The sequence below is a fragment of the Pelobates fuscus genome, chromosome 6 (assembly GCF_036172605.1).
Source record: "Pelobates fuscus isolate aPelFus1 chromosome 6, aPelFus1.pri, whole genome shotgun sequence".
Taxonomy (NCBI): domain Eukaryota; kingdom Metazoa; phylum Chordata; class Amphibia; order Anura; family Pelobatidae; genus Pelobates; species Pelobates fuscus.
Window position 1 is genome coordinate 126007380 of NC_086322.1, and position 24612 is coordinate 126031991.

Consider the following 24612-nt stretch of genomic DNA (forward strand, 5'->3'; position numbering starts at 1 on the left):
AGGTTTCCCTGATCTATTTATTTACTATAAGGGTGGAATTGGTACCACCCCCACTGACCAACCAGCATCCGGGATATTCTTGGTATAGGGGTGATTTAGTCTACTAATTTTGTCACAATAAGTATAGTTACAGTATTTAGATGGCAAAATCACCTCTCAGCCTAGATCTAGCTATCAAAGTGCTGCGGTATAAGCATGCGCTATATAAATACCAATAATAATAACAATAACCTCGGGGCAATAGAAGCACGTTGGTATTCCCAGATAAAATGAATAATGTTTTTCTGTAAGTTAACAATATTGCCAAAGACCAGTGGTATTGGGAGGCAGTAAAACAGATAAATACAATATTTTAGTAAGTTTCACAATTTTTAAAGTGAAATGCAAGCTATTAGCATTATATTGTTTTGCTTCCATGCTTTTAAGAGATGTACACACAAGAGGGAGGAGTTACAACAATAGTTGTTCCTTATCGAATACTTCTTACGGGCTGAAGAAATGGCCATCAGCAAATCCACTACATAATACTTAAACTTGCAAAAAATATAGCATTCGTGGTCTCCCCATTTGAGTTAGTCTTGAAGTAGAAACTGATCTTCAAAATTTTGCACCATACCTCCTGAGGTCACAGAGCAATGAATATTTCAGACACCTAATTCTGTTTTTACTAGCCATATGGATCACTGAACAACACATTTTGACAGCCAAGTGGTCAACTTGGACCTGTTAGTGTCACATGTGGGCAATTATAATTGGGGGAAAATGTTTTTATTAATAAAAAATATTATTAAAGCAAGATTGCCAATAGCAAGTGAATTTAATTCAACAGTGCCAAGGCAACAAGGCTCCTCATGCAGAGACCTACTCGGATGAGGACAATAGGTAAAGCCCTTCCTAGGGTAATCTCTAGAGTAATCATTTGTACAGGAATCAGAGCCCTTTATTGGAGAAGTCATAGCCTGGGTTTGTATAGGCATCAGCACTCTCCATACCAGATAGAGGTGCACGTGGTGTAGATGGATTCTGAATCCCAAGTTGTCTCTTGAAGGAGAAGTAATAGCATAAAAGACTTCTCCTTCAAGAGACAACTTCTCCCCACAATCCACAACAAGGTAAATTGGGAAACCCCAGTGGTATCTTATTGAGTGGGAAATAGATTGCGCAGTGATGGGTTTCAGTATTTGCTTCTTTGCCAAAGTAATTGGAGAGAGATCGCTGAAAAACTAGCCACCAATAATTTGATTTAATAAGTTTTTATGTTGGGCAGCAATTTGACTTTGGTATTATAAAAGTGGAGTCTAACCTACAGGGATGGTACTGCTATATCTATATTATTTAAAGGGACACTATAGTCACCTGAACAACTACAGCTTAATGTAGTTGTTCAGGTGAGATCTATAGCTCCCTGCAGGCAATCTAATGTAAACACTGTATTTTCAGAGAAAATACAGTGTTTACATTGATTGATAGGAATACCTCCAGTGGCTGTAACTCAGATGGCCACCAGAGGGACTTCCTATCATGTATGGCCCTAAAAAGGCCATGTACACGTCAGACGTATTAAAATATGTCTGACGTGTGCAGGAGAGAGAAGGCACTGTGTGCGTGCCTTCTCTCTCCAGCCTGTCAGAGAGGAGAGGGGGCGGGCAAAGACCGCGAGCTGAGCTGTCAGCTCAGCTCAGCTCGCGGCCGCGCACAACGCGCGTATGCGTGGTAAGACGCTCAGGACTTCATAGGGCGGCATGAATGCAGCCCTATGAAGTATGTGCGCATGTGCGGCAAAGCCGCGCATGCACACATGGTAGCAATGACGCTTCCGAATGGAAGCGTCTGATTGCTTCCTGCTCGCGCCCGCCTATTTCGTCATTTTGACAAAATAGGGTGCGCGGCTTCACGAGGCTCCCGGCGCTGGAACGAGGTGAGTAAAAAGGGCTGCTTGGAGTGTCCCTTTAAGTATTATCTGTAATACCCTCACTGTATAACACTGCAAAATATGTTGGCACTAAACTAACATAATAATAATATTGGCAATAATAATGTTCTCACAGATAGAGCTAGAATATAAAATCCCCCTGAAGTATTTGTAAACCAGTGAACCCATCTGTAGATCTCTTTTCACATTTTATATACAACATATCAAATTGTGCTGAAAACCATCAACATTTTCTAGATCATCTACTTTTATCCACCTTATGACTTTCAAGATCAAACGTGGTATTACAGAATATTAACTTCATTTTAACATAGTCAGAATTACAGGTGTTAGCTTTCATGTGAATAGAAGTCATTTAAAAAAGCTTCAGCTTACCACAATTATCTTCATCTGCTTGGTTTCCACATTCATCCACACCATTACAGTGCATGTACTGCGGGAGACACTTTGTCATGTTGCCGCATGGGAAGTACCCAAGAGGACAAACTGGGTCTAAGAGTTGACTTTCTGAAGAGGTAGATCCAACTGCTTGGAAAGAAAGATAACATAATCTCTGAATTATTCCAACATTAGGATAGATATACACAGAGCAATGAGCAAAATGTAACACATTTGGTCATATGACTTACCAGCTTTTTTAAAATAATTTAAGAAAAGATATTAGACAGAATATAGTATATGTAAAGGTTTTAGTTTTACAACAATACGTAGCAGTACACGTTTTGCTGTCAATGTATATTTAATAAATAGCAGAAAAATAGGCATTCATTATTCATTGTAATATTTGTGGCCTCTGATTTCCACTGTTAGTCAGAGTTGTCAAATTCCAGCCCCCCAAGATATTGATGGTCTACAAATTCCATTTTATTTTGGAACACAATTGAGGTGCAGTGAAGTATGGTGGTTGCAGTAAACCAACATAAAGGGTGTCGAGATTTGATAACATTGTGATTAGAAAACAATGTATTCTATTTTTAAAGAAATAAAATATATGATATGTAAAATCGGAGCTAACATAAAATGGTATGGAAATAAATAAAACATCTCAACTGGATTTTTTGCAGACTATCCAGTAAGGGAGCAATGTCAACAAGGAAGGGGAAAGCTGCCCGGTGCTTTGTAAGTGCTTGTACTTCAGCTTCAGGACATTCTGTCTATATGCTCTTTCAGCCAGATAAGCCACGTCTTGTGGTAATTAAACAACAAGATTTAGCAATAACTTCAAATAATACATTAAGACTTCTAAAGTGATGATTCATACATTGACACCGTGTATATTACATGACCTGCCTGCTATTCTAAAAGCAGAGCACATTGTTGTATCTTGTCTTTCACAGTGTGACATTGCTTTAAGTGATGCCCCTGCTGAGCATTCTCAAAGTACTTTCTTAAGCACATTTCAAATTATGATCTTATAATTATTGATTGATGATAATAATAACCATCTACAACCCCTACTGTGACTTTAACTGTCTGAAGAGTTCAATTTAATTTCCTGTTGACACATGGCTCATTCTTGGACAGCTATGTTATATCACTCTCCTTATCAATTCATATCCTCTGAATTACACTGTCTGTAATCTGTACTAACATCTGGATAATACTATGTTGCATGTCCATTACACTGCAGGAAAAACACCTCAGAGTCAGCTCTTTGCTGTATATTTTTCAGTGATATGCAACTCTAGGAATCCTTCTGATGCAGGATTTATGGGTGGAATTAATGGATGGGATTAGGGGCAAGATTAAGGGTTGGATTATGGGTAGGATAATAGGTAGGTTTTTGTGTAGGATAATTGTGTTATGGGTAGTCTTCTTCACTGACTGACCTGGATTCTACTTGACTCCTGTATCCTCTACATCAGTGTTGTGAACCCACAAGGTTTCTTTATCTTTGTGTATATATTTCTATATTTGTTTTTTACTCTCGAGTGAAGTGTTCCAACCTAAGACCAGTAGGTAAACAAATCTAGATATTTGGAAAAATTATTCAATCATATTGAGAGCGCTACTAAAATAATTTCTAATATGTTTAACAAATCCCTGATATTTGCCTAGAAATTCTTTGTGGTTTTTTTTTTTTTTCTAGAGGTAAAAGTGTTTCATTGTAGTATTTACATTTTTTTGTGTGTCTTCTAGTTTACCTTCTCTCTTTCTTCTTTGTGGTATAGATGTTTATTAATTATAGGAGCTGTGATGAATTATACAAGCAAAATTTAGCCCCCATACCAGAATCTAGAGTAATTGACTCAGCAGTCTTCATCTACTTCAGAAAGACTTTTCTACATCCAGTTAGTATTTCATAACATGCTGCAATTTTGCCAAGTAGGGATACTAGTTTATTTAATCAACAAACATGCATAAAGAGATTGGAATATAGCATATTGAGAGTAGCTGTAACTTGTTTTTAATGTTAAAATTACATTTACAGTCAAATGGATATATACAGCATGGATATCCAATGTCCTAGAATAACTCTCTCAACTGCATTATGTTCCATAACATTTGACCCATAGGGGAAAAACGTGATGGCACCAGCACCAGAAGTTCTAGTGATAGAACCCACTGTTGTTCAATTTGTGACCTTTAGGAATTTATTGTATGTCCACTACACTGCATGACAAACACCTGAGATTCAGCCCTTTGCTATATACTTTTCGCTGATATGAAACTCTAGCAATAAATACCTCTTCTGATATTATTACTGAAGTCATCAAAGGGAATCCCAATGAGGCTGTTGAGATAGGATTAGGAGGTGGGATTACGGGGATGGATTAGGGGCTGGATTAAGAGTTGGATTATGGGTTGGATTATGAGTAGGGTAATATTTTATATTATGGGTTGGTTTAGGTGTAGGATTGTGAGTTGGATAATCGGTATGAAAATGGGTAACCCAAGGGTTTGATGTAGGACTGGATTATGGGTTGGGTTAGGGGTAGGATTAGGGATTGGATTATATTGAATTATTGGAAATATTAATGGTAGGATAAGGGGAAAATGAATATGTGTGGATATCATTATACTGCAGAACAGTAGCAGAATACAATATGTGGTGTTTAGTAGATCGACACTGGTGGTCTGTGAATTTCATTCACAATAAAACACATATGAAAAACCATAAAAAAAACCATAAAACATTAATCATTTTGATAGAATTTTGTGATAAAATGGTTAAATGAAAAGTTTCAAGTTTTGTTAAATGGCCTGTAGAATGTACTTTCTACAAATATATACATTGGGTAGCAGTTTTTGATGCTTTGATTGATAAAAAAAAGTTTAATCCTAGCATGCCAATTTTTGCAAAAGTTTTAGCTTTAAAAGCATAAATCACACCTTGCAATATATGTTTTAGAAAGTAAAACATTAATTGAAATTCTAGACATATTCTGCATTTTAATGATCAGAACTAATCAGTCAGTCTATTTTGAGTTAGTTTTCTTTAGTTGCACTTGTGTAGAAATTATTACATGTCAAACAGATTATTTTTTTAAATTTCTTTCAATGTATTAATATTTTTCCTTTGTTTAATATTTTAATTTGCAAACATATAGGGTTTTAAAGGAACACTCTATTTTCCTTATATATATATATATATATATATATATATATATATATATATATATATATATATATATATGATATGTATAGGTGCACTTAAACAAAAATTAACAAATGTGAAATTGTGGTAGAATAAACACATGGCAAAAGTGTCAGAAAGGCATTGGTCATAAACATGTCGCCTCTCTAAAAAGCCTCGGTCCTTAAGGATTAAGCATTCACAAGGCTTAATTTGTAAACATACAATGTATGCATAAGCCTCAGGTTGGGTAAGCTGATACTTAATAATACTGATACTTTTAGATAACACTTTTAGCATTCGTGGAATGGTGAAAATGTTCCTTATAACGTTTGATAAGCGTAAGGAGGAGACTATATTTAAAAGAAGAAAAACTACCACAACAAGAGGACATAGTCTTAAATTAGAGGGGCAAAGGTTTTAAAAAAAATGATCAGGAAGTATTACTTTACTGAGAGCGTAGTGGATGCATGGAATAGCCTTCCAGCTGAAGTGGTAGAGGTTGACACAGTAAAGGAGTTTAAGCATGTGTGGGATAGGCATAAGGCTATCCTAACTATAAGATAAGGCCAGGGACTAATTAAAGTATTTAGAAAATTGGGCAGACTAGATGGGACGAATGGTTCTTATCTGCCATCACATTCTATGTTTCTATGTAAGATAACTTTTGACAAAACTTATTTTAAAGAAGTGTTATCAACACTTTAACAGATCCATCAGACACATGTAACACCTAAAAGGACTTGAAATTTCACGAAAATGACTGTAATAACATTTGACCAATAAAGCCGCCAGGTATTTTTGTCATTACCCCTTCACTACTAAGCACTTTTTGTTTGAAAACAATATCAGCAAAAATATATATTTGCAACATGGGATACATTCAAAATCATCGATTTTGTGTATAGCTTGCTTTTCAGGCAAAATTAACGTGATGTAAATGTTTTTTTTATATTTAATTTATTCATCCTTAATAGATTTTGTTGGGGAAAGAAATATAGGATACAGTATCCTTTTTGTTGCAATATTTCACAAGGTCTGAAATGTTATTATAAAAGCTAAAAATACTAATCTAAATAAATAAATGAAATGGTTAAATCTTATATGTATTTGTAAAGACCCCAACAGCAGTACTAGCTGTACAACTTGTTAACACGGCAAAAGGATGTAAAAACAATGTCTGCATTTGAGCATAATGCCCATATACAGTGAAGAAACATTTAAATTATATATTTTATAAATACAGCTATCTTAAATTGCAGTAGCAATAGTTATTAATCTCCCGAATGCTAATTCTAACAGAGAGTGAGTGTAGGAATGGTTTGACCCATTGAAAGCTCCTGTCCATTTGGAGGAGTGGGGCTAGCTGACATTTTGAGCAAAAGTGGAGATATTAATGCGTGGAGTAAGCTTATGTGAGGGACATTAATTCCTCTAAAGGCTAGTAAACATTCTTGAAGTAGAAATGAAGGTGAGCTTGGCATTATGGACTAACTTTTGTTTTGCAGTGAAGTGATTAACCTTTTAATCTGGTCTTTGCGATATTAACAAGCATTTCACAAGTTATGTATTGTTTAAACTTGAAAATGTTTTCTGCCTTTGGCGGCATTACAAGCAGTAAAAATTATTTTGGACAGTGAACACTTTATAAACTGTCTCATGGTTCAGGCTGAAAGTCACCATATTTGGGTCACTCTGAGGTAATCATTTAGCACGAGGGACAGAAGGGGGGAAATGCTAAAAAGAGAAATGGCAGAACATAGGCAGAACATAGGCACCAAATATAAGATACATGAACATATATATCACCTGTGAAAAGTTGTGAAAGATCAGTATACAATGGAACAAAATTAAAAATAGAGGTAAAATAACAAGAGAAATATGTCAGAATGATGGAGAAACAAAATAGAAACAGAAAAACCCCCAGAGAGAATGATTGGATTAAAATAGGCACATTTTATGCTTGTACTATTAGGTGGTTATATACAGAGATTAATTAATATTGCTCAACATTGAAAACATTTACAGTTTTATTTTTTTTATTTAATCCCAGAAACATTACTGTTCCTATGAGTTCTCTCAGACACTTTTCCCTTCATTTTCCCTTCAAGTAGCCACCTTACTCTTTATTTTAATGGACTTTAAACATAATCCCTAATTAGCTATGATTTTCCAACAATGGAAGGACTGTATAGAGTAGCAAGCCATGGGTGGGAAATTGTTCTCTTGTACACAATAAAGGTATATAGGTACAACATACCATTGGAACTGCACAAAGCAAGTGATCTGGGATTGGGTAATACTAGTTAATCAGATACAGATGCCAATTATTATTATTATTATGTTGTTATTATTTATATAGCGGCAACAAATTCCGCAGCGCTTTACAATGGGTGGATGTACATACATGTAGTTGTAACTAGACAAATTGGACACACAGGAACCGAGGGGTTGAGGGCCCTGCTCAATGAGCTTACATGCTAGAGGGAGTAGGGTAAAGTGACACAAAAGGTAAGGATAGTATTAGACTAATGATAGTTGCAAGAGCGGAATTAGTCGGGAGCTACTAACAGTTTAATTGATACGCTTTTATGAAAAAGTGGGTTTTTAATGATTTTTTTGAAGGAGTGGAGACTGGGTGAGCATATAATGGAGGAGGGGAGTGAGTTCCACAGGAACGGTGCAGCCCTCAAGAAGTCTTGAAGGCGAGCATCAGTGGTGGGAGTATGGACAGAAGATAGACGTAAGTCTTCAGTAAAGCGTAAGGGCCTAGACGGGACATACTTGTGTATTAGGGAGGATAGAAAGGTGGGAGCAACATTATGTAGAGATTTAAAAGCAAGAATCAGAATTTTAAATTGAGCCCTATATCTTACAGGAATCCAATGTAGGGACTGACAGAAGGGTGAGGCGTGGAAGGTGCGGGCGGACAGGAAGATGAGCCTCGCCGCCGCATTCAGTATGTACTGTAATGGTGCAAGTTGGGAGCACGTAAGACCACTGAGAAGTGGATTACAGTAGTCAAGGTGAGAAAGGACAGTGGAATGGACCAGCACCATAGTCGCATCTGGCGTTAAGTAGGGTCGGATGCGCGCAATGTTTTTGAGATGGAAACTACAGGATTTGGTGATAGACTGAACATGAGGCATGATGGAGAGGTCGGAGTCAAAGGGAACACCTAGGCAGCGAGCCTGCATGGTGGAGCTGATGGTAGCACTGTTGACTTGGAGGGAGGGAGACACAGGAGTAGCAACACTTGAGGGAGGAAAGACGAGAATTTCAGTTTTGGTCAAGTTTAAGGAAGTGGGCAGCCATCCAGTTAGAAATAGCAGAGAGGCAGAGACACTAGTCAAGAGGAATGGGGAGAGATCAGGAGAGGACAGGTAGATTTGCATGGAAATTACATTGGAAGCCAAAGGAGCTAATGAGCTTACCAACAGTAGGGGACCAAGGACTGAACCTTGGGGGACACCAACAGAGAGGAGTTGGGGAGAAGAAGCAGAGCCAGAGAAAGAAACACTGAAAGAGTGCTGGGAGAGGTAGGAGGAGCACCAGGAGATCGCAATATCTTGTAGACCGATATTGCGAAGGATGAGAAGAAGCTGTTGATGATCAACAGTGTCAAAAGCCGTAGACAGGTCAAGGAGAATTAGGATAGAGTAGTGACTATGAGATTTTGCAGCGAGTAGATCATTGGATACTTTGTTCAGTGCCGTTTCCACAGAGTGCATAGCGCGGAAACCAGACTGAAGCGGGTCTAGCAGAGAGTTGGACTCCAGGAAGTCTGTCAATCTCGCATACACAACTCTTTCAAGGATCTTGGATGCAAAAGGCAGTAGCGAGATAGGACGGTAGTTGGATGGGGAGTTAGGTTCAAGGTTGGACTTCTTTAGGGGGTTACAGTTGCAGGTTTGAAGGGTGATGGAAATATGCCAGAGGAGAGAGAGGGATTGAGAATTTTAGTGAGAGGTGGAGAAAATAGGCGGACAGTGTGAACTTCAAAAGAAGAAAAGGATAGGGCAGGGGGAGTTATGATTGGTTGAAAGGTACAATTATAAGTGCATTTAAGCTCACAGAAAATGTGTTAGTGCATGTTGAACTCCTGCTGTCACTATCTGATGATGTTTGTCCTCCTATGTTCCATTTTGTGGGGATCCCTGCACTTGCATCCAGCACTGCTACAGAATAGGGCTGATTCCTTCTAGGTTATTCTAGATTCCTTCTGTTTTAAAATGCAAAATCTCTCACTCCAAGTCCAACGTCATCAAGGTGACTGTTCCTTACATAATTTTATGTGGCATGTAGAGTATGTTATTCCATTGGGGGTAGGTATCAAATGTAATTTGTTGTGTGGTATCCATCAGTCTACAAGCAAATCATGCAATGCATGCATTGCTAAAAAAAACAAAAAAAAACAAAAAGTTTTCAGGCCAGATGTTTCTATGTCTAATTAACCAAGGCCAAAACCAATCAGGATGTATTGTAGAAAGGGAAGACAAATATGGATGCATATAGACATTTTCCTGGAGAATAAGGTTATAATAAAATCTGTCAATTTGAACATTTATTTGACATTGAGATATGCTGAACATTTAATTCTAATCATAAATATGTATGTAACAGTGCAAGTAATAATGGTCAACCCTTGGAGATTTGTAGCCTCTTATAATGAGGCATAATAAAATTACTATATGGCATTTGTAAAGAGAATAAATGTAAAATACATATTAATTTGTCTGTGATCATGATCTTTGAAGACCATATGATGGAGTTCACAATCTGTATGATAACGACTCTTATTTGGATCCAAATTAAAGCTTATATCTGTCTCATTTGAGATGAGAGTATTTTGAATCCAGCATATAAAAGCAGCTTTTACTTGTGTTTTTTTTTTTTTTTTTTATATAGGGTTCTGCTCTTTAGATATTGAGATCCATACATTTTCACTTTAGCATCTCATCTTTCATCTGAAACACAAAGCCAAGCTTCTTAATGCAAATGGACTTCCACTCTCCTTAACTCCTATTTCACCTTAGGGAATGAGCCCACACATGGGCCAAACTATTGCTGCAAAAATGGTACTGTAGGTAACTATGTAAATGAAAAATCTAAAAATTTGACAGTTAATCATTTAACATATCAACATTTAAATAGATCACTCATTATACATCTCTACTCTGGTGGGCAAAACTTAACTTTCAATATTTGCATCACGTTTATTTTTAATAAGAGTCATGTTTATAAAATCCACTGCACTACAAGTGAGAAGCATTTACAACACATGCAGACTTGAACAAGAAAAATATTAAAACAAAATTTGAAGCAATTGGAAAAATAAAGACTATTATATGATTAAGCATCTTCTGGCTTACCAATCTAAGATGAGTGAGCAAACTGATGATTTTATCATTCTATAAAAAGCATGGAAAAAAAAATTCTTAGAATAAGTCCGTACAAAATCATTTTGGTAATGAGCATTTTTGTGCATGATTTATGAATAATAAAAATAGACACAATATGAATTCCTCACTCTGTGAGATCCAAAATTGACAGCATTCGGAGAAGTAAAATATAGTCCCAAGCAGCTGACTGATTCTGCTTTGTATCAGTTACTGAAGAGAGGACAGAATTAATGTCACACTCCTAAATAGGAGGATGACAATATTTTCCAGTGATATATATGTTATACAGCAGCATAGTCTAGTCCTGTCTGCTCAATCAATGCATTAAGGTTGATTTAGTCACATGGAAGTGTTTTATTTTTTCCTCTGTTGATGCTGGATTCTGTCACAGTTTGATTTACTAACAGGTGCAAGACAAATACAGCTGCACTGCCAGAAATACAGAACCTCCAGGCTGAGTAAAACAACTCCATAGGAGTCCAGAGGAAGTGTAGTGCCAGAACCTATTTACTTGGTGTTATGGTTATCTGGGCAAAAACAATATGACCAATTTTCTTGTATACATTCTACAGCAAAAGGAACCATGCACAAGAACTTTCAAGTCACATGCAGCCAGACAGGCAACTTAATATAGTTTGATTTGGAAGTAAAATGAAACCTTCCAGTGCTACAGCAGAAAATAACATAATACTTTGTTCCTAGATCTATTACAGCCCCAAAATGAACAAAATTTGGTGGATTAAAAAAAACAAAACATCTTGTAGAGTCGACCGGACACCATGATTAACTGGGAAACCAGAAAAAAATACAATGTTCCCACTCTTCCTAATCCAATGTGTAGGTGGGCAGAGGTAAGTTAAAGGACACTCTAGGCACTAAAACAACTTCATCTAAATGAAGACAGAGTGGAGTAAAGATGGCCGTTGGAGAAAATTGGAGTAAAACTGTTCAAGAACGGTGTAACCCCTCAAGGTAAAAGTGCCTCTGGGGGCCTCCTGGCCTTGTAACAATGCCATTTAGATCAAGTTGTTCTGGTGCCTAGATTGACCCTTTAACTTATCTCTGTCTCCCTGCATGTGGGATGAAGGAAGAGTGGGGCCATTTTATTTTTCCTAGTTTCCTAGTTAATCTTGGTGTCCTTTATAGAGATGTAATTTAGATGAAGTTGCTTTGGTGCCTGGAGTGACCCTTTAATAACAGGTAGGGACCTGGATAAGAGCCTCATTCATTCATTTGCTAGAGACAATAATAATAATCAACCATGTTAGGGGTGTGTATGTTTCCTAGTCCAATGGTAAATGGACCAAGGTAAGTACTAGTCTGAATACCCATCAGCCTGTCCTTGCAAAACAGAGTTTGATGGATTCAAACTTGATAACTTTGAGTTATCATTTCCACATTACAACTGTGGCTGCAGTGGAAGGCGATATGGCCATTTCAAATTTGTTTTGCAGAAGACTATTGGATAGTGTCCACAGGATGATAAATCCATACGTACTACAATGAGTTGTAATAGTTATGGTGCTTAGAGTACCTGCTAGTGTTAATGAAACCATTGACTGGCAATGCTAAACTATATATACCCACCAACTCCACCCGTGCAAACTCATATGGCATATGACGGGTACTAAAACTAAGAATAAATGTCCAGTAATCCCTGGATACATCTAATGGATCATTGCCTTGTTTCTCCTTCAAGAATATGGCATGAGATCACTACAAAAGGTTCCCATTCGATCATCTATAGACTCTCTCAAAATAGATAGGACACCTGCAAACACCTTGTTCTTTACTTAAATTAAGTTATAACATTCTGTTGTTTTCTTATACGTTTACTTTTTACCAATACCTTACTGCCCTAATTCCTTTTTGGCATCACACACCAGCAGAACTTGTATGCGCTACAATCTATCATCTAATCTAACAACCCAATCCCCTGTGATTACCGTATATACTCGAGTATAAGCCGAGTTTTTCAGCCCATTTTTTGGGCTGAAAAACCCCAACTCGGCTTATACTCGAGTCAGAGTCTGTATTATGGCAATTTGCATTGCCATAATACAGACTGGGGGGAGAGGGGGGCTGGCAGAGCTGTACTTACCTTTCCTGCAGCTCCTGTCAGCTCTCTCCTCCTCCGCCGGTCCGTTCAGCACCTCGGTCAGCTCCCAGTGTAAATCTCGCGAGAGCCGCGGCTCTCGCGAGATTTACACTGGGAGCTGACAGAAGAGCAGAACGGACGGCGCAGAGGAGGAGAGAGCTGACAGGAGCTGCAGGAAAGGTAAGTTACAGCTCTGCCAGCCCCCCTCTCCCCCCCACTGAACTGCCACTGGACCACCAGGGAAGGAGAGCCCCCCTCCCTGCCATATATCAAGCAGGGAGGGGGGACGAAAAAAAAAAAAATAAGAAATAAAATAATAAAAAAAAATTAATAATAATAAAAAAAAAAAAGGGGTATAAGGACCACTATGGGAGGGGGGGGGGGTATAAGGACCACTATGGGAGGGAGGGGGTGGGTTAAGGACCACTATGGGAGGGAGGGGGGTATAAGGACCGCTATGGGAGGGAGGGGGGTATAAGGACCACTATGGGAGGGGGGGGGGGGGTAAGGACCACTATGGGAGGGAGGGGGGGATAAGGACCACTATGGGAGGGAGGGGGGGATAAGGACCACTATGGGAGGGAGGGGGGGTATAAGGACCACTATGGGAGGGAGGGGGGTATAAGGACCACTATGGGAGGGAGGGGGGGTATAAGGACCACTATGGGAGGGAGGGGGGTATAAGGACCACTATGGGAGGGAGGGGGGGATAAGGACCACTATGGGAGGGAGGGGGGGATAAGGACCACTATGGGAGGGAGGGAGGGGGGATAAGGACCACTATTGGAGGGAGGGGGGTATAAGGATCACTATGGGAGGGAGGGGGGTATAAGGACCACTATGGGAGGGAGGGGGGGTATAAGGACCACTATGGGAGGGGGTGGGATAAGGACCACTATGGGAGGGAGGGGGGTATAAGGACCGCTATGGGAGGGAGGGGGGGTATAAGGACCACTATGGGAGGGAGGGGGGGGGGTAAGGACCACTATGGGAGGGAGGGGGGGGGATAAGGACCACTATGGGAGGGAGGGGGGGGATAAGGACCACTATGGGAGGGAGGGGGGGTATAAGGACCACTATGGGAGGGAGGGGGGTATAAGGACCACTATGGGAGGGAGGGGGGGTATAAGGACCACTATGGGAGGGAGGGGGGTATAAGGACCACTATGGGAGGGAGGGGGGGATAAGGACCACTATGGGAGGGAGGGAGGGGGGATAAGGACCACTATTGGAGGGAGGGGGGTATAAGGACCACTATGGGAGGGAGGGGGGGTATAAGGACCACTATGGGAGGGAGGGGGGTATAAGGACCACTATGGGAGGGATGGGGGGGGGATAAGGAACACTATGGGAGGGATGGGGGGGGATAAGGAACACTATGGGAGGGAGAAGGGGGATAAGGACCACTATGAGAGGGAGGGGGTGGGATAAGGACCACTATGGGAGGGGAGGGGGAAGTAAGGACCACTAGGGGAGGGGAGGGTAAGGACCACTAGGGGAGGGGTGAGTCAGGACCACTGGGGGGGGGGAGTGAAGGAACACGGGGGTGGGGAGGTAAGGACCACTGAGGGAGGAGGAGGGGAAGTCAGGACATATGGGGGGGAGGGGGCGGCAAAATTTTTTTTGCCTACGGCGGCAAATATCCTTGCACCGGCCCTGCACACACTGCATTCACACACTGCATTCATGCACACACACACTGCATTCATGCACACACACACTGCACTCATACACACACTGCACTCATACACACACGCTGCACTCACACACACACACATACGCACACACTGCATTCATTATACACACACTGTAAATAAATATTCAATTAATATATTTTTTTTAGGATCTAATTTTATTTAGAAATTTACCAGTAGCTGCTGCATTTCCCACCCTAGTCTTATACTCGAGTCAATAAGTTTTCCCAGTTTTTTGGGATAAAATTAGGGGCCTCGGCTTATATTCGGGTCGGCTTATACTCGAGTATATACGGTAAATCAAATGTATTAAATATCTTTTCAGTAGCAGAAGAAATTAAAGTGCACCTATTTTTGGATGAACAAAGTATATACCTGTACAGTTTTTAAACTTTTAAAACTACATTCGATCTAAACTCTGCTTTATATTTGCAAACTTTGTGAAGTTTGTATACACTGCAGACGTATATATCTAAAATGAAAATCTTAAAGTAATCAGGTGTTCATATATACATAACATATTCTATTGCACTAGACTAGACCAATACATATGATTTTATTTACAAGACTATACAATTACATGTGTGATTCTATTATGATTTAATTATATAGACTACAGTAGCAAGAAAAAGTTTGTGAACCCGTTGGAATTACCAATATTTATGTTGATATCAGAACACACATCCTGATCTTCATCTAAGTCACATTTATAGACAAACACAATCTGCTGAAACTAATAACACACAAACAGATGTACTCAGATATACTTTTCAAAATTTTATTGAAGATGTGGGGTAATCTTTCACAGTGCAGCCTGGAAAATGATACTGAACCTCTGTGTTAAAGATGTATTTTCCACTTTTTCTTGGAACTGTATTTCCAAATGTAACTGCTATAAAACTGAAAGGTTTACGCACATAAATTGTTCTAGTTAAAGGTAATAATCTTAAAAACAGAATGACAGACTGTTTCATGGCTGGCTTGACAATAACATATTCCTGGTGTAATCCTCTAACCTTCCTTAGTGATAGCTCCTACTAGATAAGAAATGTGCCCAATATGTCACTGTGTTATATAAAAGTTTACCATGATATATGAGAGTGACATCATAAAGGCCTTGTTACAATTTATATGTCAATGTTGCTATTTGCTCACTTTAAAAAAAATAAAAAAAAATTTCTCTATTTTTTCCAATGTTATTTTCTTCTCAAATTAGGGAAGATGCTTAAATTGTTCTCTATGTGTCTGGCTTTTTTGGGAACCATATGACCATTACAAGACCCCATTAAGACCTGATGGTAGTCTACTATTACAAAATATATTAGGAAATTGGAAAGCAACTAGAAAAAAAAAACTTCATTAAAATTTGAAATGTGCCTTTAATTTCTATTTCTTACTTAACAGATAATTTAGATTCATCAGGGTGGGCTAAAAAAGGGGTGACTTTCATAGGGGGCCTATTGAAAGGTAATAAAGTAATTAACAAAGCTACAAATATAATATAGGCTGAACCAGAACGATACTTAAATATTTTTAGAGTAAAATGGATTCTTGGGAAATATTTGTATAGAAGCGAGAATGATGGATCCATTCAATTGCTGAATTCTATGCTTCTGCAATTGAATTATAAAAAAATGAATGACTAATTAACACCAATTACTGAGGATGCTAAAGCATGACTTTTTACCACTGGCAATCAAAAATGGGAACAAGAGCTACATTGCTCTACGCAGAAATCAGAATGGAATCACTGAAATTAACATACTGTATAAGACGATTCATTGCCTAAACGTTAATTAATTACACTTCAAGTTGATGAATAGGTGGCACTTAGTAACTTTTAGTATTGTCAGAATGTACCCAAATAGTACCGATAGATGCTGCAGGTGTAATATTATGAGGGGGGACCAGACGTATATATGGCTGCTAAGAGTGATTTGGTATATGGTGGAGGAGTTTTTCCTTTGAATTCGCTACGACGGAAATTTCGTTTTACCCCAATTAGGATCCTCCTCCATATATGGTGAGACAGTTTGAATCATTTAGAGATTAACTTTTTTTTACATTTGGTGACAGCAGTTAAAATACATATAATCAGGAGTTGGAAATCTAGTATAATTAACTGGACAATGGTCAAATCACAATTGATTTTCCAATGTAAAATGGAAAGATGTATTGGGCAGTATGTTAATAAAGTCAACTCAAAAACAGCTTTTTCTTTCTGGAATAATGTTCTTAAAGAATTAGAAGAAGACAGCCTATAAGGGCCAGCAATGAATACGAATTTGACAAGAGAAATAACCACATTAGGTAAAAAACAAAGAACCTGAATCTCAAGATATTATATTTTGATTAGAATACGCCTGAATCTATGCTAACATTGATAGATTTCAAGTGAAGTTGTAATTTTATGAAACCCCTCCCTCAGCACCACGTCCTAAGAATGTAATGTATTGTACTGTCTAGCCTGTTGCACGTTGTGCATATTATTGCTAAATAAAAAACTATTTTATTGATTTCATTTAATTTCACATAGAGAAAAAAAAATGTTTTCTCTATGTGAAATTAAATGAAATCAATAAAATAGTTTAATTCACTTTAAAACTCAACATCAGTTGCATTACCACACTACCTATAAAAAATATTGCAATTAGGAGCTTCTTGTATGATTCTTAAATAAAAGCTTATTTTGTTTCTCTATGTGAAATTAAATGAAATCAATAAATTAGTTTAATTCACTTTAAAACTCAACATCAGTTGCTTTACCACACTACCTATCAAAATGATTGCATTTAGGAGCTTCTTGTATGCTTTCAAATTTATAAGCAAAAATACATTATTTTTTCTTCTAGTGGAATTAAAAAAAATCTGTGCTTCATGAATAAATTGGAATCTGAAAAGATTAAATCAAAACACATAATAGAATCCCATATAGGAGTTAAAAGAACACTCCAAGTACCATAACCACTAGATGTATCCACTACTCATGCTGGAGCTGGAAGCTCCTAAGCAGGAAATTCCATTAACTCTCTTAAACTCTGCATGGCAAGCTGTCGTTTTCATAATGCTTGGAGGGTTCCTCTAACCATGTCTCTGGAAACTGAAGAGCAATTCCCCATATTTGTCAATGGGACAACTGCTACTCAGTTACCAGCCCCTCCTCATAAAGTACACTCTCTTTGAATTCTATTCTTTACATGTCAGGACATAATAACAATCATTTGCTCCTTAGCAGGTCTTAAAAGTGGCTAAATACAACCTCAGATGAACATCAGACATAACATATTGCACAGTGTCAGGATTTATTTAACAAAAATAAAGCCAAAATGGAGAAGCCATGTGTGGAAACAGCTCTTTTAAGGTGCCACCAGTCGGGTTGAGGTTTGGACTTTGACTCGGCCGTTGCAACACCTTGATTTTATTCTTTCTCAGCCATTCGGTTATAGAATTTCTGGTTTGCTTGGGATCATTGTCCTATTGCATGAGCTAAGCTGTATCTGCTGGACAAATGGCCTCACGTTTGACGCTAGAATACTTTGGTGTACATAGTAGTTCATGGTCGACTCAATGACTGCAAGGTTCCCAGTTCCTGTGGCTGTAAAACAAGCATAAATCATCACCCCTCCACTGCCGTGATTGGCAGTTGGTATAATAGTTTATATAGGTGGTCACACTTGCTGATAATCAATTAATCATGGGCATTTGATTAGCAGCACCTGTCTTCTACGTAGTCTCTTAATTCCTATCAAAGCAGTAAGGGTATACTTAGTTTTTCACACATGGCTTCTCCAATGTGGCTTTATTTTTGTTAATTATATCATGACACAATGTAATATGTCATGACTGTTGTTCATCTGGGTTTGTATCTACTTAATTTTAAGACCTGTTAAGGAACAGATGGTTGCTATTATGTCATGATATGCAATACCACAGAATTCAAAGAGGGTGTGCTTTCTTTTTCCTATGACTATATGTAGATACATCTATATCACATTTATATGCAGTGGTATTGACAAGAAACATGCACGTTCTATTTTCACTTGATGTAATATTTATCTTAGGAGGGATGTGCTGTCTCATTAGGATTGATCTAGGGATTCTACAAATTTTATCCAATTAACTCTAGCTATGTAGCACCGTTGTGAGCTGTGTTGTTAAAGGCTAAACTCATTTGGAACTTCTTTCTCCCCAGGAGCCCAGATATATCTTCCCCAAAGCTCATTACATAAAATCATAGTATTCATAATTATTATAGATTTTGCTGCATTTTGAATATTTTATTATTTTGGATTTTGGTGTTTGGAGTTGTTGAAATATAACATACAAAAAAGTTATATATTTTTTTAAAATGAGAAATATTAGAGAAATGTTTGTTTCTGGATACCAGTACTACTTTAATGTATTTGATAGGTTTTGGTTATTTATAGTTTATGCATAAAATAAATAAATGTATTGCATGATGCTGCACTATAAATTGGCCTATTTAGCCACACCCACTCACTTCATAAAAAAATACTTCCTTATCAAATGTATGCACACAGCTCAACTAGTGAAAGTACTGAATGATCTGACTGCAAAATATCCTGCATTAGAAGTACAGGACACCCAGGAGACAAATAGAGGAGATATCACTACCTGTTTGCAGTTTCTCTGACTGTCTGCAGCCAGGTTGTGAATTAAAAGCAGCCAGCTCACTCACTGCTGTTGAGGCTGAGCTGTGTGCATACTTCTGATAAGGAAGTGTTTCTGGCAATAAGGGACGGGGCTAAAAAGGCAGGCTTGTGGTGCAAAACATTTATTTTTTTTCTGCAAAACTATAATGATATGAGCATGCAAAAAAAAACAAACAAAAAAAAACCAAATACAGCATTAAAATTGTATTGGTGCCAGGAGTGTTCTTTGAGTGTTTGCATTAATATATGCTGTTTGTACTTACAATAAATATCAGAGTAATGAAATTATAGCTATGCTTTCATGCTTAAAGCATCAAAAAATGTTGTCATCACCAAATATATATATATATTTTTTGGTGCATAAAGAGTAATTTTCATTGTACATGAATTTCTTTAATGAAGAGATGCTAAAATCTTCTCAACGAGAAAAATAATCAAGTACAATACAGTGAATGTACGTTGTACTTCTCAAAGTTAGACACCTGCTTTTCTAGAGGAGGAAAAGAGTGAAAAATGATAAGCATTACTGATTACTTAGCAGATAGGTAACATGGCTCAGAAGTTAGACCTACGGTTTAAAAATGATCATTACTGATCACATATGGTAGACTGTAGCCACCTTAACTCCATTCTTAAACATGGTAGCACCAGGCATTTAAACCGGATAATACAGATAGCAGTAGAAAGAAATGATGCTTAATAAAACATTAGAAAGGGGCATTTAACACAACCTGTAAAAAGCAAAACAAACATAAAAATCCCCTCAAAAAACTATTATGGTAAAACTTAAAGAAACCAACTGAACATACTTGGCTGATTCTTTAATTGCTTTATTGTTAACACTGAATGCTTGATTTTTTACCAATCAATTTTTGTTTGATTTTGGAATTGTTCATATTCGTAATAAATCTCCACAACTTGTTGTACACAAATATTGAACACTAGTTTAACTAAACGTAACAATTGTAATGATGAGTACATGGGTTTTAAATAGCTGGGCTTTAAAGGGACATTATAGTCACCAAAACAACTACAGCTCAATGTAATGGTTCTGGTGTCTATAGACCTGTCCCTGCAGTGTTAACACTGTAAACACTGCCTTTTCACAGAAAAGGCAGTGTTTACATTGTTGGCTAGTAAAACTTTAGTGGCAGTCACTCAGACGGCCACTAGAGGTGCTTTCTGTATCAGTGCTGCGCAGTGTGATGCTGAAAGTTTCGCATAGAGATGCACTGATTCAATGCATCTCTATCAGGTGGTGCTGATTGGTGCAGTGCGACATTTTGTTGCACTTGCCCAAAAGACTGGCTGAACTCACCAAAATGTATGATCTTAGCCATGGAGCAAAGACCATCTGTGGCAAGACCAGTGCGGTATGGGAATATAGGTTAGTAAATTTACCTTTTCAGGGCGATCAGCGTGGTACCGGCCTCCTAACAGCATGACAATATTTGTATTCCTCATTATTGGGTCCTCTACCATTGAGGCCTGGTGGTTTGAGGGATCTGTGCAGTATCTTAGCTGTTCCTAGAACTGCACTCTTCTGGACAGCGTTCTCAGATGTCCCACCTGGAATCTGTTGAAGCCACTCCCCCAACTTGGGAATCACAGCCCCGAGTGCTTCTATCACAACTGGGACTACTACTGCCTTCACTTTCCACATCCTTTCTAGTTCTTCTTTCACTCTTTGGTATTTGTCCACCTTCTCATGTTCCTTCTTCCTGATGTTATTGCCACATCCACCACGACTGCAGTCTTTTGTTCCTTGTCTTCCACCACAATGTCTGGTTGGTTGGTCAGCACTTGCTTGTCTGTCTGGATCTTGAAGTCCCACAGGATCTTAGCCCTGTAAATCTCAACTACCCTTTGTGGTATCTCCCATCTGGACTTAGGCAGGTCCAATCCATATTCTGTGCAGATGTTTTGGTACACAATCCTAGCAACTTGGCTGTGTCTCTCCGTGTATGCTGTTCCTGCTAACATCTTGCATCCAGCTACTAGGTGCTGGACTGTCTCAGAGGCCTCTTTGCACAGTCTGCACCATGGGTCTTGCCTGGTGTGGTAGACTCCAGCTTCTATTGATCTGGTGCTCAGTGTCTGCTCCTGTGCTGCTAGGATTAGTGCCTCAGTGCTGTCTTTCAGTCCTGCCTTTTACAACCACTGGTAAGATTTTGTCATGTGAGCCACATCCACTATCTGCCAGTAGTACACCCCATGGAGACGTTTCTCTTGCCAAGGAACCTTCTTTTTTTTTTCTTTGGAGACTTACACAGATCGAGGATGCATATACATATATACATATTTGGTGATCTTGTTCTGTAAAGTTTTTATAGACTCACCTGTTCTCAGGATTACAGTATGATCCAGCACATAGAATTGCGTAACACAGAGGACTGCTAGGTAACATATACCGGACCTTAGAATGGCCAGACTAACGTACCAAAGAATAGTCAGGAATAGCCGAGGTCAAGGGATACAGAAAGAGACACAACGATAAGGAAAAGCCAGGAGTCAGGGATACCAGAAACCAGGGAAGTCAAAAACAATGCCAAAGTCAAATAACCAGATCTACCAGAATAAATAACGTGCTCTCGGACAACCACAAGGGAAACCACAACAGGGCACTGAGCAGGATGAGAACTGGGCCTAAATACCCCTCCTCTAGATCTGATAGGCTGTAACCGGCATTTGACCCCAAAGTCAGTTACCAGGTCCCATTTGCTGCTCAGCATTAACCCTTCTGTGGATTAGGTTGCTGCTCGGCACAACTTTTCCTGTGTGGACAGTAAATGTCATTAACCACATTTTTATAAGCGGATGAATAGATGACACCTGTCATGGGTGAGCTATTGTTAATTTTAGACAGTTCCCCTTCATCATAATGCCAAATAGTTAACAGGGGCAGATATTAAGCAACAAAACCAAAAAAAAAAAAATCACACACAGAAGAGAAAATAGCAGTCAGTACAAAAAAGGGGACAAAACATTTTTTAGATACATACATGAGAAAAGGAAAGTAAAACAAGGATTAGTTAGATTAAAAACAAAAGAAGGAGAGTATGTAGAAGAGGATAAAGGTGTAGCTGACTGCCTCAATGAATATTTTTGTTCAGTATTTACAGATGAAAATGAAGGAAAGGGGCCTCAGTTAGGAAAAAGGACAAATGAGTTTACAGAGGAAGAAGTTCTATTTCAACTGTCAAAGGTAAAGACAAATAAGTCAATATGACCTGATGGAATACGTCCAAAGTTATTAAAAGAGCTTTGTGGTGTACTAGCAAAACCATTAACAGGTTTATTTAGCCGATCATCGTTAAAGGAATAGTCCCAGAAGATTGGTAGTTAGCAAATGTTGTGCCCATTCACAAGAAAGGTAGTAGGGAGGTGTCGGGCAACTATAGGCCAGTAAGCCTTACTTCAGTAGTGGGGAAAGTAATGGAAGTCATGTTAAAGGATAGGATTGTTGAACATGTAAAATCACATGGATTTCAAGATCAGAGACAACATGGGTTTACTTCAGGGAGATCATGCCAAACTAATTTTATTGATTTTTTTGATTGGGTAACTAAAATAATAAATCAGGGTGGTGCAGTAAACATTGCTTACCTAGATTTCAGTAAGGCTTTTGACACGGTTGCACATAGAAGGCTTATCAATAAACTTCAATATTTAAGTTTGGATTGAAATATTGTTGAATGGGTAAGGCAGTGGCTGAGTGACAGGCAACAGAGGGTTGCAGTCAATGGAGCATATTCAAAGCATGGTCTTGTCACCAATGGTGTACCTCAGGGATCTGTACTTGGACCCATTCATTTTAATATTTTTATTAGTGATATTGCAGAAGGTCTTGATGGTAAGATATGTCTGTTTGCTGATGATACTAAGATATGTAACAGGGTGGATGTTCCAGGAGGCATAGGCCAAATGGCAAATGATTTAGTTAAACTAGAAAAATGGTCAGAGTTGTGGCAACTGACATTTAATGTGGATAAGTGCAAGATAATGCATCTTGCAAAAACCCAAGGGCAGAGTATTTGATAGAGTCCTAACCTCAACATCTGAGGAAAGGTATTTAGGGGAACTTATTTCTGATGACTTAAAGGTAGGCAGACAATGTAATTGAGCAGCAGGAAATGCTAGCAGAATGCTTGGTTGTATAGGGAGAGAGTATTAGCAGTAGAAAGAGGGAAGTGCTCATGCCATTGTACAGAACACTGGTGAGACCTCACTTGGAGTATTGTACGCAGTACTGGAGACCGTATCTCCAGAAGGATATTGATACTTTAGAGAGAGTTCAGAGAAGGGCTACTAAACTGGTTCATGGATTGCAGGATAAAACTTACAAGGAAAGTTTAAAGGATCTTAACATGAATAGCTTGGAGGAAAGACCAAACATGGGGATATGATAGAAACATTTAAATACATAAAGGGAATCGACACAGTAAAGGAGGAGACTACCACAACAAGAGGACATAGTCTTAAATTAGATGGGCAAAGGTTTAAAAATAATATCAGGCAGTATTACTTTACTGAGAGGGTAGTGGATGCATGGAATATCCTTTCCTGCTGAAGTGGTAGAGGTTAACACAGTAAAGGAGTTTAAGCATGCATGGGATATGCATAGGGGTGAACTGTCCTAGCTATAAGATAAGGCCAGGGACTAATCGAAGTATTTAGAAAATTGGGCAGACTAGATGGGCCGAATGGTTCTTATCTGCTGTCACATTCTATGTTTCTGTTTCTATATGTTTCTATGTAACTCTACAGAAATATGATGTTAGAAGTCACTAAGCCCTGCTTTAAAAAGGTTATTGTACAACCAATGTTTAACTGTGGGGATTTCATGGTTGTGTACTTGTTTTTAAACATATGTCAACAATAAATACAGTTGAAATAGTCAAATCACTTAACTAGAAAAAGGTGACCTTATCTTGAATCCACTAACTAGAAAGTTTGGACAACTTTAACTATTATTAACCTATTCAATGCTGTCCAACTCCAACAATACATGTCTCGATACACTGTCTAGTATTTTTCTCCTATATCGAGATGCTTTTCACTTAGAGGAATCAGACCCACTAGTAGAGGTAGGGACTTATTAACCGACCGCTAACAAGGGGTCTGGATCCTGGCAGTGGGTATAAAATTATGTTGGTGGGACTCAGGTGCAGACATTGCAGTTAGCTAAGTCTGATGTTCATGGGAAATGGTTGAGGCAGTAATACTCAAGCACAG

At 38.4% G+C, this 24612-nt stretch overlaps 1 protein-coding gene across 1 annotated transcript in view; it reads right to left on the bottom strand.

The window, feature by feature from the left end:
- RXFP1 (relaxin family peptide receptor 1) overlaps window positions 1-24612 on the bottom strand; it is a 351549-nt gene that overhangs the window by 225341 nt on the left and 101596 nt on the right. Inside the window, exon 2 of the mRNA XM_063458232.1 lies at window positions 2309-2461. Coding sequence (XP_063314302.1) covers window positions 2309-2461 — 153 coding nt within the window. The remainder of the gene's footprint in view (window positions 1-2308; window positions 2462-24612) is intronic.